This window comes from Carica papaya, chromosome 1 (assembly GCF_054855325.1).
Source record: "Carica papaya isolate Zhongbai chromosome 1, ASM5485532v1, whole genome shotgun sequence".
In the NCBI taxonomy this organism is placed as follows: domain Eukaryota; kingdom Viridiplantae; phylum Streptophyta; class Magnoliopsida; order Brassicales; family Caricaceae; genus Carica; species Carica papaya.
In genome coordinates, this window is record NC_142309.1 from 29,085,351 (window position 1) to 29,102,973 (window position 17,623).

General features: G+C 34.8%; 2 protein-coding genes across 4 annotated transcripts; both read left to right on the top strand.

The window, feature by feature from the left end:
* Positions 1–954: 954 nt before the first annotated feature.
* On the top strand, positions 955–10,605 carry DWA2 (DWD (DDB1-binding WD40 protein) hypersensitive to ABA 2). 2 transcript variants are annotated; one of them, XR_015813973.1, is made up of 14 exons: positions 955–1,092; positions 1,166–1,249; positions 1,327–1,459; positions 1,804–1,915; positions 2,335–2,434; positions 6,573–6,700; positions 7,917–7,986; positions 8,506–8,594; positions 8,704–8,749; positions 9,027–9,100; positions 9,203–9,276; positions 9,357–9,415; positions 10,083–10,425; positions 10,562–10,605. XR_015813973.1 is itself a non-coding variant. In XM_022046893.2 (13 exons), the coding sequence occupies exons 1-13, from the start codon at positions 1,048–1,050 to the stop codon at positions 10,122–10,124; spliced, it is 1,056 nt and encodes a 351-aa protein (XP_021902585.1). In that variant the 5' UTR covers positions 955–1,047; the 3' UTR covers positions 10,125–10,470. The 2 variants fall into 2 exon arrangements, 1 of the variants encoding a protein (XP_021902585.1); XM_022046893.2 differs by lacking the exon at positions 10,562–10,605 and having other exon boundaries at positions 10,083–10,470.
* Positions 10,606–11,674: 1,069 nt separating this feature from the next.
* Positions 11,675–16,938, top strand: LOC110818281 (inactive purple acid phosphatase-like protein). 2 transcript variants are annotated; one of them, XM_022047095.2, is made up of 11 exons: positions 11,675–12,353; positions 12,975–13,066; positions 13,243–13,436; positions 14,266–14,305; positions 14,814–14,895; positions 15,009–15,086; positions 15,186–15,311; positions 15,578–15,699; positions 16,115–16,154; positions 16,279–16,348; positions 16,603–16,744. In XM_022047095.2, exons 1-10 carry the CDS (start codon positions 12,073–12,075, stop codon positions 16,307–16,309), a joined length of 1,086 nt encoding a protein of 361 aa, XP_021902787.2. In that variant the 5' UTR covers positions 11,675–12,072; the 3' UTR covers positions 16,310–16,348; positions 16,603–16,744. The 2 variants fall into 2 exon arrangements, with proteins under 2 accessions (XP_021902787.2, XP_021902785.2); XM_022047093.2 differs by having other exon boundaries at positions 11,677–12,353; positions 16,274–16,348; positions 16,603–16,938.
* Positions 16,939–17,623: the final 685 nt, after the last annotated feature.

Here is a 17,623-nt window from a genome sequence, read left to right on the forward strand (position 1 = left end):
TCCGTTACCAATATTAAATAATAATTAAAGAAAATTCTGGACCTAATTAATTCACTATGCTTCAAATTTGATTTTTCTCTGCCTTGCCAACGGAAATTCCATTCTGTATATTAAAGCGCAAGACTTATTTAATTCTTATTTAATTTAATTTAATTTATACTTTTTATCATTTAATATATATATAACTGATTTATTTTATACTTAATACATAATTAAATTAATTTTGTTTAAATCTACAATCTTTTTTAATAATTTTATACTTTTAAAATATTTTTAAATAAATATTTAAAATTTAAATAGGAGTTTAACTCAATGTTAGTGAACGGCACGTTATTAAAACTACGTGATCACATCGTATTAGGGAGAGAATCGCCGTTTCTTAAGTGAAAAATTGTTTATATAATTTCAAAAATTTTCATAATCCTAAATAATTACTAATTAATTAATTAATTAATTTTAAAAATAGCAAAAAGAAATTGTTATGTTTATGACTTAATTTATTTATAATTATCAAAATCTTTATCTAAAATATCTGTAATTGTTAGTCTTAATTAAGATTATTCAAAACATAATTAGTCTTGATTAACGACAAATAAGTATTCAAAGAAAAAAAAGTTGGAAGGTCTGAAATCATGAATATCCAATTCAAAGTCGTAGCTTATAATTATAAAATACAGTTTTAAGAATGTAAATTATAGACGTCAATTATAATTTATAAAAAAATTATATATGAATTATGTGATCGATAGATAACGGCATAAATAAAACGTGGAGAAAAAAAAAAGGAAAAAGGAGGGGGCATTTTCGTCAGTTTGGGTAATGTATATCTTAGTGGGCCTAAACGAACCCAATAGCCCGGCCCATAAGACCATTGGGGGCCCACTGAAAGGAGACAAAGTCCAAGTGGGTGATGGTTATGGGCCTTAGATAAAGCAAGCCCATCTTCTATCGACAAGGAGACTTAATTCTGAGGCGTTAATTACCGTTAAATCGGAATAATAAGCTTGCTGCCTTCCCTGAATCGGCGGGGTATCAACCGGAGCGACGATGCAAGGAGTGTCATCGGGCGTAGGCTATGGTTTGAAATACCAGGTCGAGACTCGGTAACCTAATTTATCACTTCACTGTCAGACTTTCGTGAATCATAATAATCTCTTATGTACAGGCTAGATGCATATCTGATGTTAAAGCAGACACGGATCACACTAGCTTCCTCACTGGCACACTCAGTCTCAGGGAAGAAAACGAGGTTGTTTCCTAATTATATTTTTGTTACCTCGATGTCCATGCTTAATTACTTGAATCTGATCGGTTGGAATCTGCTAGGTTCATTTGCTTCGGCTATCTTCTGGTGGTACTGAACTCGTGTGCGAGGGTTTGTTTTCGCATCCTAACGAGATCTGGAACCTTGCTTCTTGCCCCTTCGATCAACGGATATTTTCTACTGTCTTCTCTACTGGTAACTGATTGCTTCTGCTCATCTTAATGCTTGATTCTTCAATGCACATTTTTCCTTGTAATTGCCGAGTTTGAATAATTATCTTCCACGAAAGTCACTTGCAAGTTCGGATTTTCTTGTAGATATGGATGGCTTTTGGATTTAGAATCAAAGGTTTAGGCATGCTTCATCTTTTTTAACCTGCTTTTCCTAGATTAATTGTTCCTGGTTATGATGAATGTTTTTTACCGTTTCCTTTAAATAACCTTTAGTTGTTTCCAAATAGTTCAGTAATTCTAATGGAACTATCTATTTCTATCTTTTCTTTAAATCTTATTGCTTGATACTGCTATTTGAAATTCAAGGTGAATCATATGGGGCAGCAATTTGGCAGATCCCAGAGTTATATGGCCAATTGAATTCTCCTCAGTTGGAAAGAATTGCCTCCCTCGATGGACATGTTAGTAAGATCAATTGGTGAGTTTATATACACCTATTCAGTTCTTTAATATACTTTTTCACGGTTTTACTTTCAGAAAAAAATATACGCCTATTAAGTGCAGTGGCTTTCTTTCTGATGTGCCTACCTCTGCCTCTTCTTTCTTCCCCTCTCTTGCCTTTTTTCTTTTAAAAAAATGGTTCAAATTTTATGTTTTTCTTTTTGGAGACGATGCTGAGTCTGAAGGTTTGAGATCCTGATTAATATATGTTATATTAAAAAGTTTTCATTGACTAACCGTTAGATGTTTTTGGCAAGAAAATAATTTGTTCTGTTGTAAGACTTTATTTTATGTTTGCTTAAACTGAATGAATTTCATATTGGACTTTCTTTTGCTTTTGTCAAATTTTGTTACTGCATATATTTCTTGTGCTCACTCCATGGACATTCTTAACAGCATTCTTTGGTGGCCATCTGGAAAATGTGAAAAGTTGGTTAGCATGGATGAGGAAAATCTTTTCTTATGGAGCTTAGATTGTTCAAAAAAGGCTGCTCAGGTACAGGTTCTAATGGAAGTCAGAGTCCAATAACATGCAGTTTTCAAGATTGTAATGTAGAATTTGTATGGCTAATTTTCATTCCAGTCCATCCTTTTATTTTGAAAAGGATAGCATTCTATTCACAAGGCACAAGCGAGGTGCTGCTCATGCACATATTTGATTTTAGTATTTCTTTTCGTAGTTAAGGATATAAGAATATCTTCTTAAAAATTGATAGTGTGATCTTAATAGAAAACAAATTGGATGCAGAAATGATGAGAATTAGAAAACAAGGAAGGCAGGAGACATACAAAGGACAACAGAGATAGTCAGAGAGCTCGTGAACTTGGAAATTTGGTATAGTAATATACTAGAATTAATCTTCTTGCTATGGACTATGAAAGAGGGTGATGCAAACACTAGGTTTTACCACTGGGCTGTTAATGGTCAGGAGAAGAAGTGAGATTAAGGAGCTAGAATTGGATTGGGGGACGGGGGGGGGGGGGGGGTGGGCGTTGGGAGGTTGAGAGGTTGAGCCAGATAAGGGCTGATAGGGCATGAAATTACTGAGTTCTGTCATAGTTTAGATACCGAGGATGAGGTATCTAGGCCATTCCTTGAAGGGGTTGATTGGCAACCATTAGTCATGCCAAAGTCAAGTATATTGAAAGACATTTTGAGGAAGATGTGTTGAAGTATGGATTCTTCCTTCGTAAACCTAATACCTAAGAAAGACAAGTCAAAAAGGGTATTTGGTTATAGTTCTATCAATTTGGTGACTAGTGTATATCAAATCGTAGCTAAGATGTTGTCCTTACCCCTTAGTGAAGTTTTAGATGACACTATCTTACCAAATCAAAGCATATATCAAATCATGGGAGGGAGATAAATCTTGGACGCATCCCTTATTGCTAATGAATATATGGTGTATATGCAAAGGGCAAAGAGAGAAGGATTAGTCCTAAAATTAGACTTTCAAAAAGGCTTATGACAGGGCAAATTGGGGATTTGACTCGGTGATGGACCGCAAGGGTTTTGGACCTAAACTGAGGACATGAATGAGAGGGTGCTTGCCTCCTATCTCATTAGCGGTGTTAGTGAATAGAAAAGTCAAGCAGTGGTTTCAGGATAATCAGGAAATTAGATAAGGTGATCCATTATCCCTATTTCTCTTAACTTTGGTATTGGATGGCTTAAGGAGGACGCTTATTAAGGGATCTGAGAGAGAGCAATTGAAGGATTTCTCATTGGTATTGATATAGTTGAGTGTCCCGCCTCCAATTTGCAGATGACACAATTCTATTGCTATCTCATGATAATAGATCCATCTTTAATGCACTCACTTTGGTCGGGGTGTTTGAACTTATTTCTGGGCTTTGAATTAACATGATAAAATGTGGGTCGGTTGGTACTAATATGTCTGCTAGCACAGTGAAATCTTTAAGAAACTCACTTTGGTCGGGGTGTTTGAACTTATTTCGGGGCTTTGAATTAACATGATAAAATATGGGTCGGTTGGTACTAATATGTCCGCTAGCACAGTGAATATTCTTGCAGAGGTTATCATTTCTGGGACTTGTAGTTCATTTTTTATAAATTTTCACTTTTTTTATAAATTTTCATATTTTTTATTTCGAAAAAAAATCAGTTCTGCGACCTTAGCATGACCCATTACATACCTTGGCATTCTGTTGGGCAGTAATTCTAGGTGTAAGTCGTTTTGGGACAGGATGCTCAGTAAGGTGTCTAGGCGTTTAAAAGTTAAAAAGGGAGTCCTTTTTCGCTGGGTGGTAGAGTCACTCTTATCTAGGCATGTCTGTTTAGTATCTTTATCTACTGTATGTCCTTATTTAAAATCCCCACCAGTGTAATTGAGCCCTTAGAGGGTGTGATGGGGAATTTTCTATAGGTTGTGATAGTGAAGATAGGAGAGGTCACTTAGTTCAATGGGAGGTTTTTCGTAGGTCTAAAAGTTTTGGAGGATTGGGCATAAGTAATCTTAAACTAGGAGTTTATCATTATTGGTTAAGTAGTTTTAACATTTTCAGTAGGCATAAGGTAACAAAAAGAATTTACAGGAGTCAGTGAAATGGTTGGGATCGTGTAGCTCCGAGATCCACCAATCACAAAAGTCCATAGAAGACCATTTGAAGTTTGTTGAACATCTATAGGCCTCTTACCAGAAACAAAGTGAGGAAAAGTTTCAAGGTCCTTTTTTGTGAGGATCTTTGGACGGGTGATTGACTCTTGGGTGTCCAGTTCCCATGCCTTTGTCGCATATCTTCCTGCCACAATATCCCGATCGACCAATCCTTTTGTCTTTCCAACGGTTTTCTAATTTGGAATTGTCATTTCTTCCGTAGCTTGATTAATAGAGCAGCTGTTGAATTCCTTACCATGTTAAACTTGTTACAACTGTTTCAACATTTCCTGCAGCCTGATTGCAGGATTTGGATCCTTGACTCATTGGGTACATTACCTGCAAATCATTTTTCAATCATATAACAAAGAACTCTGGTTGTTACAAAAGTACCTTTACACAAGGCATTTTGGCAAGTCAAGGTTCATTTGATGGTGAAGGCTTTCATATAGACTGCAATGCTGAACCGACTTAACATCAATGAGTTGCTGCAAATTCATAGGCTTAGGTGAGCTCTATCTCATGATATGTGTGTTATGTGCCATAAGGGCAGCCGTTGTGAAGTGTTGTGGAAATATGGGTTAGGCTCTTTGACAGTTTTAGCTGGTCATGGATGACTCCTCCCCCTTTGGATTGTTTCATCAACACAATTTTGGATGGTTTTGGGGTTAAGATAAAGGCCAGACAAGCTGATCAAGAGGGGGACAATTTTGGTGAATGGTGTTTCTTATGCAAAAGGGAGGCAAGCTTGTAATCATATCCTTCTATGATCCTTTTGTGTATAAGTTGTGGACTCTTATGTACTCTTGAGTATCAATTGGGTGATGGTTGGTTCGTTGAGGGAAGAAATTTGGGCGTGGGAGGACATTGATGGAGGGAAGAAATATGTTAGTCTCATTCCCCTTGCTATCTTTTGACCAATATGGAAAGAGAGAAATAAGAAAGCTTTTTTGAGGGCGTGGAATATGATTTTGATAGAGTAGAAAATAGATGGTTTCAGACCCTAGGTTTTTGTATTATGGGTCATACTCTCTATTCATTCGATAACTATGGGAACCTATAGACATTTGAATCTATATGTAAATATCTTTCTACATGGGTTTGCATCCCCTTGGTGCATGTGAATGAATCATATCATATTATTTTTATTTTTTTAAAAAAGATAAAGGTCAGACCATTGTGGCAGAGAGTGTTGTTTACCTAGTCTGTGGACAATTTGGATAGAAAGAAATCGGTATATTTTGAAGATCATCCTCTGCAGGGCAACCTCATACGGGAGGAGACAGCATTTCTGGCTTCCCTTTGAACCAAGGCTAATTGGAAATACTCTGACATCTCTCTCGCTGTGCTTCATAAGAGCTGGGATACTATAGTCATGTGATTTATCCTTTACTTGGTGCTTTCATTTTGTAATTTTTGTTTTGATTTCTTTTTTTTTTCCAGCTAAATTTATTATTTGCTTCTCTTTGGTATCTTAAAAAATTTTTCTATCCAAAAGAAACAGTAATTTTATACACAAACCAGGAAAATTAAAAAAAAGGAAGATAAGGAAATAAATTAGGCAAATAAAGGACAATAGGAAAAGTCAAGTAGACAACCAATTGATAACCTGATCTTAATAAAATAGTAATCTGATGCACAAACTATGAAATTTAAAAAGGAAGAGATGAGAAGGTAGAAAATGAAGGACAGCAGATAGAGTCAGAACGCATATAACTTTTACAATATGATATAGTAACATTGTATAATTAGTTGTGTTTCCTACATTTTTTTTTGAAATAAATGTAAGAAAAAAAAATACAACCAATTTCATGTGTTTCTTACATGAAATTTAACAATTTTTTTTTTTGAAATTTGACAAGTTATACACAGTGTTAGATAAAATTTTTAGTCGTTCCAATAGTTGCCTGACTGTTGCAGCTCACTAAACACAACCAATTAGTTTTGTTTGCTTTTTCTGGAACCATCTTATCATATTATCCACTGAATGCAGATTAGATTTCTTTTATAATGTAGGTGCAATCTAAGGAGTCAGCAGGTATGCTGCACTATTTATCTGGTGGAGCATGGGATCCACATGATGTAAATGCTGTTGCAGCAACTTGTGAATCATCAATCCAGTTTTGGGATCTACGTACAATGAAGTATGTATCTTTCTAGAAATCTTCCTTCCCTTTGGCCTCCATTTTCTCCTTTCTGGGATAACTTTTCAATGCTAGATGGAGCTGCATTTTTAGAGGTATATAGATGCTCTCCAGGCAAGTTATTTTCCTAGATGTTTTAGATGGTTCTTGTTCTCCTGATCTAGAAGATTAGTTCCAAAAGTTGATGAAAACTGAGAAGAAATTAAGTGGAATATCTTTAGTGATAGGAAATATTTTTGTAAATATGGTGATTTGTGATACTTTATTATGTTAAAATTATTTGGGCTATTTAGGAATTACACATTAGTTTTATAAGTTTTTGACAATGATTAGAAACATTTTTTTTCTCATTTTATCTTGATTATTATTATTGTTTCTGTAAAAGAGATGCGGAGAGTTATAATCATGTACTATTATGGTGTCCCATTGCGTACAAGTTACGGATTATGGTCGTAGGTTGCTGGGATCAACTGGGTGATGGTTGGGTCGGTGAGAACCGAGATCTAGGCGTGGAAGTGTACTAGTGGTCAGAGGGAACATGTGGACCTCATCGTTCTCGCTATTTTTTGGATGATTTCAAAAGAGAGAAATAAAAGAGTTTTTGGGGGTAGATGATGATTTTGATAGGGTTAGAAACATATGGTTTTATACTCTCAATTTTTTTATTATAGGTCATCCCTTATATTCAATAGAGGATTTTGGGGACCTTGTTGACATCTTGGTGGATATGTAAATATTTTGTACACGAGTCAGCATCTCCTTGGTACCTGTTAATGGTACATATTATACTTTTTATTTCAAAAAATATTATTATTGTTTCTGTATTTGATTTTCTTCATTATTATTATTGCTTCTGTATTTTATTTTCCTATATAAAGGCTACTAACGTTGAGTTAAATAGTATTTTCAGTCTGAAGAGTTCTTTAGTTAATTCCCTCTTGGTTTTGTTTGTCCCTTATCCCTGATAAATCTCATCCTAATCCTTGATTTCCTTAATGGTCCCTGTCCACTCCTTCTACTCCTGTGATTCTTGCCCTCTGACCTTAAATTTCCTTTGAGTTACTTCCATTCTTCTACTTTCCCCGTTCTATACTGCTCTAATTATTCTATCGTACATAATTTTGTACCAATCCCTAGCTTATACTATATCAAGTGTTCTCTATATATTGTACATGTGAGTTCATGGTGTTTAATAATGTGGATTTTGCGGATGCAGGAAGGTAAACTCGATTGATCATGCCCATGTCCGCAATATTGACTACGACATCAAGAAGAAGCATATACTCGTAAGAATTTAGAGTTATATATCTATTACAACTTTGGACACATCTGTGTACAGATGTGCTCCTTTTGATTATTGATTAGCAATGAAAGATAATATGATGTTTGCATGTGCATCTGTATTGAGTATGTGTATAGATTGAAAAAGCGAAATGGTGTTTTTCTAAATACTTTTAGCTTTTTGTCTACCAGGTCATGATCATGCATGAAACTTCCCTCTCTGCCTTTTTGCTTATATGGGGAGGCCCATTGATTGAACCAGCCTAGAAAGAAATCCCTCAGTTTTCTCAAAATTAGTAAAATGCTGATGTATCACAGACAAAGTAAAATATATTTGATAATGAAAATTTATATGTGAATATATATATATAATATTCGGTTATTAAGCTCAATAATATTATTGTTTTAAACTTATTGCATTAGAGATACTCTGGTGACTATCATCCCAATCTGGCTTTTTTCTGAGATTTTTTACTTTGTGAATTAAAATACTTAACTGTTTCTAAGTGTTGGCACCTTGCCAGGTTACTGCAGAGGATGAATCTGGTATACACATTTGGGACCTTAGAATGCCAAAGATTCCTATCGAAGAGCTACCTGGACATACACATTGGTAACTCACTTATTCTACATCCCTAATCATATTTGACATGCGCAGAAATTTGATTGGTCCTATTGAGGTACTCATTAGTCCTTAGTAATCCCTCCTATAATTTTGGCAGGACATGGGCTGTTAAGTGTAACCCTGAGTACGAGGGGCTGCTTTTGGTACTCTTTCTCTCGCTTTCTTCCATCCATACAGACATGTGCATGTTAATTATGCATTAAAAAAATTTGAAAGTCATCACTGGAAAATATAGATTGAATCTAGTTGGACTTGGACCATACTTTTTATTATTCATGTCTAATTTGTGCCCCCAGATATATTTCTACTTTAGTCAGACCAGTTTGCTAGGAGATGATCACTAGATCAATGAACCATAGCATTTCATCTTTACTGGCTAGTTAGTTATGTCATATTTCTGACAGAGGTAAGCAACTGCAGAGTTCTGGTACAGACTCAACTGTTGGCTTGTGGTTGACGGGCACATCAAGTGGTGATCAATTAACATCTGAAAGGTTATTTTTCTTTCCTATGCAAGGAGATTTCCGCAAGAAAGTCCTATTTTATTGTTTAATTTGTTCTAATAACTTTATTGTTTTTGTTCATGGGTTTGGCAGCTCGGTTGAATCACCACGCCGACGAGTAAATCCATTACTAACTTCATACAGCGACTATGAAGACAGTGTGTATGGTAATTACTTCAACTCTCTGGTTTATTGCATGTCAAAAATCTTAAAATACTGTTGTAACCTTTTGAGATTTTAATCACAGGCCTTGCTTGGAGTTCTCGTGAGCCTTGGATTTTTGCATCATTGTCCTATGACGGGAGGGTGAGATTTTGGTCATTTCTCCTAGGGGAAAAATTGTAGGAAACACTGAAATCCACTTCTCAATTAGAATGAAAATGGAAGTTTTTATTATGGCTACATAACATGGTAGTTTGTGATGTCTTGTTTTATTGGTTTAAGCCTCCCTTTCTATGATTTTTTATGCTTCAAAATGTTCTTTTTTCAAAATGCTTTCACAATGTTTCCAAGGGTTTGCTTTTCATTGGGTTCAATAGCTAGCTTGCTTCAATTGGGTTTTCCATGTGCAACCAATCTCTAGTTGCACTCTTAGTGATGTGAATCTCTTATAATTTACTCACTTATTTTATATTACATTTTCTATCTCACACATGATATAATTTTTATGCACTTATATTTACTTAAACTTTATATTGAAAGAACAAATGAGGAAAAGAAAATGCTGCAAATTGTGTGGAGCCAGTCTAGTGTAAATATTTTTATGCAGTGTTTGGAAACAGGCACTTTATCACTTCTGAAACTGTGCAAAAGATTCGTGACTGGCAAATCTTTTCATTCCCGATGATGTTAGATTTTATTAACATGCTCTAAAAGGAAACTGCTTTTTGCAGAGGCTGATTAACATCATGAATTGCAACTGGAATACATTCTATGGTACTAATTTTAATTGTTGCTTTCATGATTTATACAGGTAGTTGTTGAATCAGTCAAGTCCTTCCTATCCAAAAAATGATCTTTACCAAAATGTGGTTTGTCCCCGAGCTGGTTCTTTCTTTTAGCGATTCAAGAGACAATGACTGAAAAGAACTGATGGAAATCCAGATCCTAAATTCAGATTTCGAGTATCATTTAAGAGAGAAGTCCCTATAGCTCAATATACATGAAGATGTGTTAAATGTACGTACCATGTATTTCCAGATATGCTTTGCTTTTCTGGGTGCACCCTATTCTTTTCATTCATACCAGAATGCAGGTATCATGATTTGATAAAACCACACACACTCTCTCCCTATTCTTCTCGTTTATACCTGAAGGTAAGTGCCCTTAGCTGATTAATTAATTACATATATTCGTACCCATGTTATTTTCTTTTTGTTCATTGAGTTCAAACACTTAGCAAATGTGATTGCCATCTGTCTGTGTTAAATGTTGCCGGCTTTCTTCTTTCAGTATATCAAATGAAGGGCCTGAAGGCATGAATTTCGTTGCTGGGATTTTTATTTTCCTTGTTCATTGACATTACTTACTCATCATGCTATTTTAGTTGGAGTTATTGGATCAAATAAATATGACATGAGTTTGTGCTTTGGACAAAAGAGCATGTCCTCCACAAATTCCTTTGCCATACATAAAGTTGTCTACAATCGTACAAATTAGAATATGTGGAAAAGTAAAATGGCGACCGCAACAAATAAGATTTGACATTAAGCTTATCTAAATTCCAAATGCAGGAGTGTTTTTAGTTTCCTCGTCAAACAGCACCCAAGATTTCCACTTGTTTTGTCTCCTTGACACGTTGCACTCTGATTCACCATGAGTCCCCCTCTCCCGTCCTTCCTTACACGTACGCTACCGCCTTTTCTGCTTATCCAAAACAATAAGTTCATGGTCAACAGGTGGCTTGCCATGTCATCACTGCCACGTGGCTCAACCAGGTTGAGCAACAAAAAGGAAACAGAAAAAGTTGTTCCCCAACACAACTTTGGATAAGATGGAGATATCTTGTTTCCAAACACCATTTCAAAATAATAATAATAATAATAATAATTTATAATAAAAATAGTCGCCAAAATTAATATTTTTCAAGTTAATTTTATATCACTGTTAATTAATCTTATTTCTATTTAATAAAATATCATTATATTAATTATTAAAATCAAAATCTTTGAATTTGTTTTAATCTTTAGTTATAGAACGTTTCTATTGAAAATAAATATCATGGTGATTATAATTTCTCATGTTATTAGTTTAGGAAAATTTCAAAATTAGTAACTTCTAATAATATTGTCAGGGTTAATAAAGTCTTTTAATTTATAATTTTGCAAATGCAAACACCCATATTAATACTCCTAATTTTGCTAATCTTGTTTTAAATCTTAATCTTGTTTAAGATTACCAAACTATGTAATCTCAGTTCTAATAAATAAACTAATAAAATACATTGAGATGGAGAGATCAGAGGCAAGTAGAAGAAGAAAAGTGAGGGCTGATGTTTTGACACGTGGCAGGTGGAGAAAGGCATAACGGATACATAAAATACAGGAGTGGGACCCAATAACTGCTCACGTGTATGATTACGTCCCGGGATTCGCAGCCACCACCGATCTGATCTTCCTTCCTTTTTTAGTCTTCAGTTTTGAAGCTCCCCTTCGTCTTCCTCCTCCTCCCTTCTTCTTCTGCTTCTACTTCTACTTCTACTCTTCCACTCCCATCTCAAATGCACCACCCACCACCCACATTCATTCACCCGATTTTCTCTCTTCTCCTCTCCTTTTCTTCTCTTTTTTGATTTTATTAAACAAAAACAATTCAAACGTAAATTTTTTATTTTTATTTTTATAAAGAAAACGGTTACCGTCTTCTTCCGAACTTCAAGGCCACTTCCCACTCCTCTGCTGCAGCGCCGTCCTTTTTGCTAGGGCTTCTCTTTCTTTCTTTTTTCAATGGCATTTTCCTGAGTAATGGCGGCCTCTTCCCCTACTCACTTGCATTTCAGACTCAGAAGACCCATTCTTTCCCATTTGCGCCCGCCTCTTTGCGGATTCGACCTCAGCAAGAGAAAGCGGAAGCTCTGCTTTCATGCCGCTCGCCTTGGCCTGACTCCACTCGCATGCTGCTGCTCTGACTCTGGGCTCCCCGTTCGGAGTCCTGACAAGGGAGAGGAATGGCGGTTCGATCCCAAGAAGAGCCCTCGCAGAGTCAGAGTCCATGCATCTCCTGCAATGCCGTTCGCTTCTCCTCAGTATGTCTTCACATTAATTATTTATTTTTACATACTCCTCCCTCCCTTTCTGTAGCTTTATCAGACTATTTCTTCTCGTTGTTCTCTTTGTGCTTCTTTCCATCTTTTCTCTTTTATTTTTGTTTTTAAACTTCTTCTAAATGATGAACAATTTGTCCTTGTCAAATTAGAAAATTTATGATGAACAATTGATCGAGGAAGCTTCTTCTAAATGAATTTTGATTTTGTACAAACAAGAGAACTATTTGTAGCTTAGCCATATATATATCAATGACTGATCTCAGTTTATGTATTTATTCTTTCCGTTTCCATGATCTTGTTGGCAAGGAAGATCCACATACTATTTTTTTCACTGGCTAATAATAATATTTGCCTTGGAACGGTGGCTTTTGTGGCAAATGACTTTTGAGCTTGAGCTTGGTGATCGTATTTAGGGCACAACCTCTCAAAGATATAAGCTATCCATTATCAGCCAGTATTGCTATTTTCCATTCTCACCTGTATATGATTTTACTTCCCAACTTAAAAATGTTTCCTTCTGTTGTGGGATGAAAAGATTATTTTATATTAAGATGACTGTGGATTTGGTTGTAAAGCTGCTTTGCGTTATAATTCTTGCAGATCTCCATTCATTTCCAAGCAAGAAAAATTCTTTCCACGTTGTACCCCAAGAAATTCTGGTCCACAGTCCCGTGATACCCCACCAAAAAGAGGTAACCTTCTGTCAGTAGACATCGAATTGTATGTGGAAATGCAGCTTATTCTGGAGGCAAATGATAAAGTCCATAGTCAAATTCTAGTCATGCTAGCATTTGCTTGTTGAATAATGCAGGATTTAAACTATCATATCTAATAGAATATGTGGTGTTCACTGGTTTCCGCAATGCAGACACTGGTATTGCAAATGAGAAGGACTGGGGTATCAATTTGTTAAATGAAAATGTTAATGAGTCTGGCACTAATGAAGATGGCAGTACTTGGTATCGAGAAAGTGGAGAAGACCTGGGAAAAAACGGATACAGATGTAGATGGACAAGAATGGGTGGTCAATCCCATGATGGTTCCTCGGAATGGAAGGAAACGGTATAAAATGATTTCACTGTTATCTTATTGGTCTGCAAGTTAGCAAATTGGAAGCAATTCTCTGTGGTCAATAGGTTAACGGTTGATGCTAATTAAATTGTATATTTTTATTGGACATTTTTTATCAAGAAGTTCCATTTATCACTGTTCCTGTTATTTTTGTTCGGAAGAAATTCCATGTTTGTATTACTGCCATTTTCAAGACCGTGTCACCTCCATGTTAGATATTCTAACAGCAATACGACCAGAACAACCTTGAAGTTCTCATTGATTGGCTAATATAGATTATCTTGATATGTCAAATAAAAACTACATTATTTGGTCATAATTCATTGTAATCCTCTCCTTTTAGATGGATAAAGACTCCTGTTTATTTTATTATAACTATGGAAAGACACTTGTAGATTGAAGTAACTTAAAGTAGGAGAATTCACAGCTGAACTCACACAACTGAACTCAACTCAACTAGGCCTTCATAAGGAATTAATTGGATTAAGTTGCTCCTAAATTGAATATGGATAACAGTATAGGATCTTTAACGAATGACAAGCCAAATCCTTACCTCGCAATCACTACTACAACCATACGTGTAGGATTTGGATTCTCTAACTGAGACTTAATTAGGTAGATTGTATATACTTCAGTCAGAAGCAATCCCTTGATTCCAACCACAACTAAAAGAAACTATGCAGCATTTTAATTTATGGAGCGACATTGCAGTATCTCATGGTTTCTCTAAATTCTTTTATGTTGACATTCTCTTTTGTAACTGCATTAAGTATCATCCCAGGTGGATACATTTAATTGGATTTATTGATCTCCTTGACAGTGGTGGGAGAAAAGTGACTGGAGCGGGTACAAAGAGCTAGGTAATATTTCTTACCATGTTTTTCCTTTGTTGGTAAAAGAGGTAGTGACAGGACTAAGCTTCATGTCATTTGAGCTATATGCACTTGGCTACATATTTTACCCTGTTGTTTACTGCAAATGCTGGCTATTTGAAGCATGATTTAATTGTGAGCTTGATTTTGTAGTTTCTGGTAACTTACCACATAGATCAGTACTTTTATCGTGTATCATATAATTTCAATCCTAGTAGTATTCCTACTTTAGTTGGTTTTAATCATCCTTATCTTTTTGTAGGAATCTGATCCTGCTGCTCATTGCTTTTTTTTTTAAGAACATATCATGCTACTTCAATTTTTCTCTTCATGGTTTGATGTTTTATATTTATGTTTCTAGTGACTGTCTATTTTGTGTGGTCAGGCTGCAATTAGCTTTAACTGAACACATACTCTTAACATAGTTTATTTGAAGACCTTTACTCAGTGGATCTTTTTATAGGAACTTTACTCTTAATAAAGCTGATGTTCATAGGTGTTGAGAAATCCGGGAGAAATGCTGAAGGTGATTCATGGTGGGAAACATGGCAGGAGGTCCTTCATCAAGACGAATGGAGGTCTTTCATTGATTTCTAGACTACAAACTATGTTGTTCCTTCAATGAAATACTTTTCAGTATAGCATGCTATAATTTCTTGTTAACACCACTACTGCATTTCTTAAATAACAGTAATCTAGCAAGGATTGAGAGGAGTGCTCAGAAGCAAGCAAAATCAGGCACCGAAAATGCTGGATGGTATGAGAAGTGGTAAGTCAGCAATGCCACACAGAATAATAGAAGTTCAAGTTTTTGAATCAAATTTGCAGTTGGGTGATGACAATTGACAAATGTAACTGCTCGAGTTAGGTGGGAGAAATATGATGCTAAAGGCTGGACGGAGAAAGGAGCCCACAAGTACGGTAGACTCAATGAACAGTCTTGGTGGGAGAAATGGGGAGAACATTATGATGGACGAGGATCTGTTCTAAAATGGTTTTCTCTACTGCCCCTTTATATTAATGCTTGAAAATTGGAGAAATGGAAGCTGTCTATCCTCTAAAATTTTAAGATTAAAAGTTGTCTGCTGCAATTTTATAAACAAATTCAAGTCGTGTCCAGAAATATAAAGAGATGCTAAATTTCACTTTGTTTGCTTTGATAAAATGCTTCTAGTTGCTGTCTTTTACTTCTTGTCTTTTGAGATCCATCTGCAAGTACTTGCCAATAGTTGTACCATATTAATTTGCTCTTCTCTTCAGGACCGATAAGTGGGCTGAGACTGACTTGGGAACAAAATGGGGAGATAAGTGGGAAGAGAAGTTTTTTGCTGGGATAGGTTCACGGCATGGGGAAACATGGCATGTATCGCCAAGTGGTGAACGTATGTTCATTTTTGTTTAATTTTTTGGCTTATCTTCAGTTAAGCAATTGGTTAGGTTATGTATGGAACATGTTCACAAATTAAGAAAAATCTGTTTATAGACCCACATTTTACTTTAATAAGAGGTTATGTAATTTAATTAAAAGATAAAAAATTTGATATCATATGTAATTGCATGTAAAATTTGTAATTCATTGTTCTTGTTCGAAATGGAATCACATGAGGCGGGGTTTTATTATTTCAGGGAGGATTCATCATTCTAGTTGAATTACGTACAGATTGTAATGAATTCCACTAAACTATTGGCTCTATTCTAAATATATCTTTTTGAAATAGGCTCTATTCTAAATAAAGTAATTAATGTATTTCTTCTTTCCATGTCAAACTAACACAGTTCATCTCATCTTGTGTCCAGGTTGGTCAAGGACATGGGGAGAGGAACATTTTGGAAATGGGTATGAAACTTGGACAAATAGCTCTTTAATTTAGAAACCATGTTTTACCTTTTGAAGTCTTTATGTATCTGAAACTAATTTTAATTGATGAATTGCTAACATGCTTTATTACTAACCAGTAAAGTTCACAAGTATGGGAAGAGCACAACAGGTGAAAGTTGGGATATTGTGGTGGACGAGGAAACCTATTATGAGTAAGAACTTACACTTATTTATTAGCACCTACTACTGAACTTCGTTTTAAAATTAGATTCTAGATATGAATCCATGTGAGCATGATAAATAACAATGTTGGTCCAGTACCCTCTCCAATTCCCTTGAGTGAGGTTTTCTACCAGATGGTGCACATTCTTTTTGGAATATTTTCACCTTGAAAATACTGGCTTTTCATGCTTTTTGTACTGTACAAAAGTAACATAAACTAATAAGACTCGAATTTTGGTTAAAGGGCTGAACCTCATTATGGATGGGCGGATGTTGTCGGTGATTCAAGTCAGTTGCTCTCTATTGAACCCCAGGAGAGGCCGCCTGGTGTTTATCCAAATCTCGACTTCAGGTCATCTTCACCACCTCAGGCTGATGACCCACCAGACTTGCCTCCTACATTATGAGAGCTGATTTTAGGCTCCATATCTTTTGCTTAGGTGGTTTAATTATCATTTAAATGCATCGACGTAGGTTGGAACTCCCTTTGTAAGGAATATTGTGTGTTTTCGCTGTTCAATTTATTCATTCTTTGATGATTTCCATTTTTGGTTTTAATAAAATTTTGGATATTAAACCATTCTGAGACTTGTAACTTTATTCGAAGATGCAGTTAGACTTCATCATAGTTTTGATATTGAGAGAGGAGAGACAAGGACAAGTTTAGCCACCACCTTCTCTCCGGTAGTTAAAAGGTTTTTGGTCAATTGGGTTGAGTTATTTTTATGCTGCTTTTTACTCTATTCATATTTAATTTCTAATAAACTTTTAGGTTTAATTTGAATGATAGTTTAATAATAATATTATATTTTTTTCATAATTTTTTTTATTTGTTTGTATTTTTAAATACATGATATAGTTTTTTAGTGGTTGAATTTATGATTTTTTTTTTTATTTTTTAAAACCATAAATTCAGTAATTTTAAGATTGGTTTGATAATTTTTTTTTCCTTTATATCTTTAAAGTTTTTTACTATCTATAACATTATTTTTTTTTAATTTTTTTTTTTCCGACACTTCTTATTCTTCTTCTTCTCAAAACATATTTATATATTTAATTATATATAAATACATATATATAATATATTAGATATATATATATATATATTTATGTTTTTGTTTATATATTATATATGTATATTTAATTGTATATATCTTTAATTATATATATATATATATCATATATTTTTATATTTAATATTATATTTTTTTTTTTAATTTTTTATTTATTATTATATATAATAAAATATAAATAAAATAAAAAAT

Bases quoted from the DNA above. Each gene is read 5' to 3' on its own strand.
- LOC110818281 (XM_022047093.2), top strand. From the start codon at position 12,073: ATGGCGGCCTCTTCCCCTACTCACTTGCATTTCAGACTCAGAAGACCC. The intron at 14,306-14,813 runs GTAATATTTCTT...TGATGTTCATAG, and splicing joins GAGCGGGTACAAAGAGCTAG to GTGTTGAGAAATCCGGGAGA. The intron at 16,349-16,602 runs GTAAGAACTTAC...TTTTGGTTAAAG, and splicing joins GACGAGGAAACCTATTATGA to GGCTGAACCTCATTATGGAT.
- DWA2 (XM_022046893.2), top strand. From the start codon at position 1,048: ATGCAAGGAGTGTCATCGGGCGTAGGCTATGGTTTGAAATACCAG. The intron at 1,250-1,326 runs GTTGTTTCCTAA...GGAATCTGCTAG, and splicing joins GTCTCAGGGAAGAAAACGAG to GTTCATTTGCTTCGGCTATC. The intron at 1,916-2,334 runs GTGAGTTTATAT...CATTCTTAACAG, and splicing joins CATGTTAGTAAGATCAATTG to CATTCTTTGGTGGCCATCTG.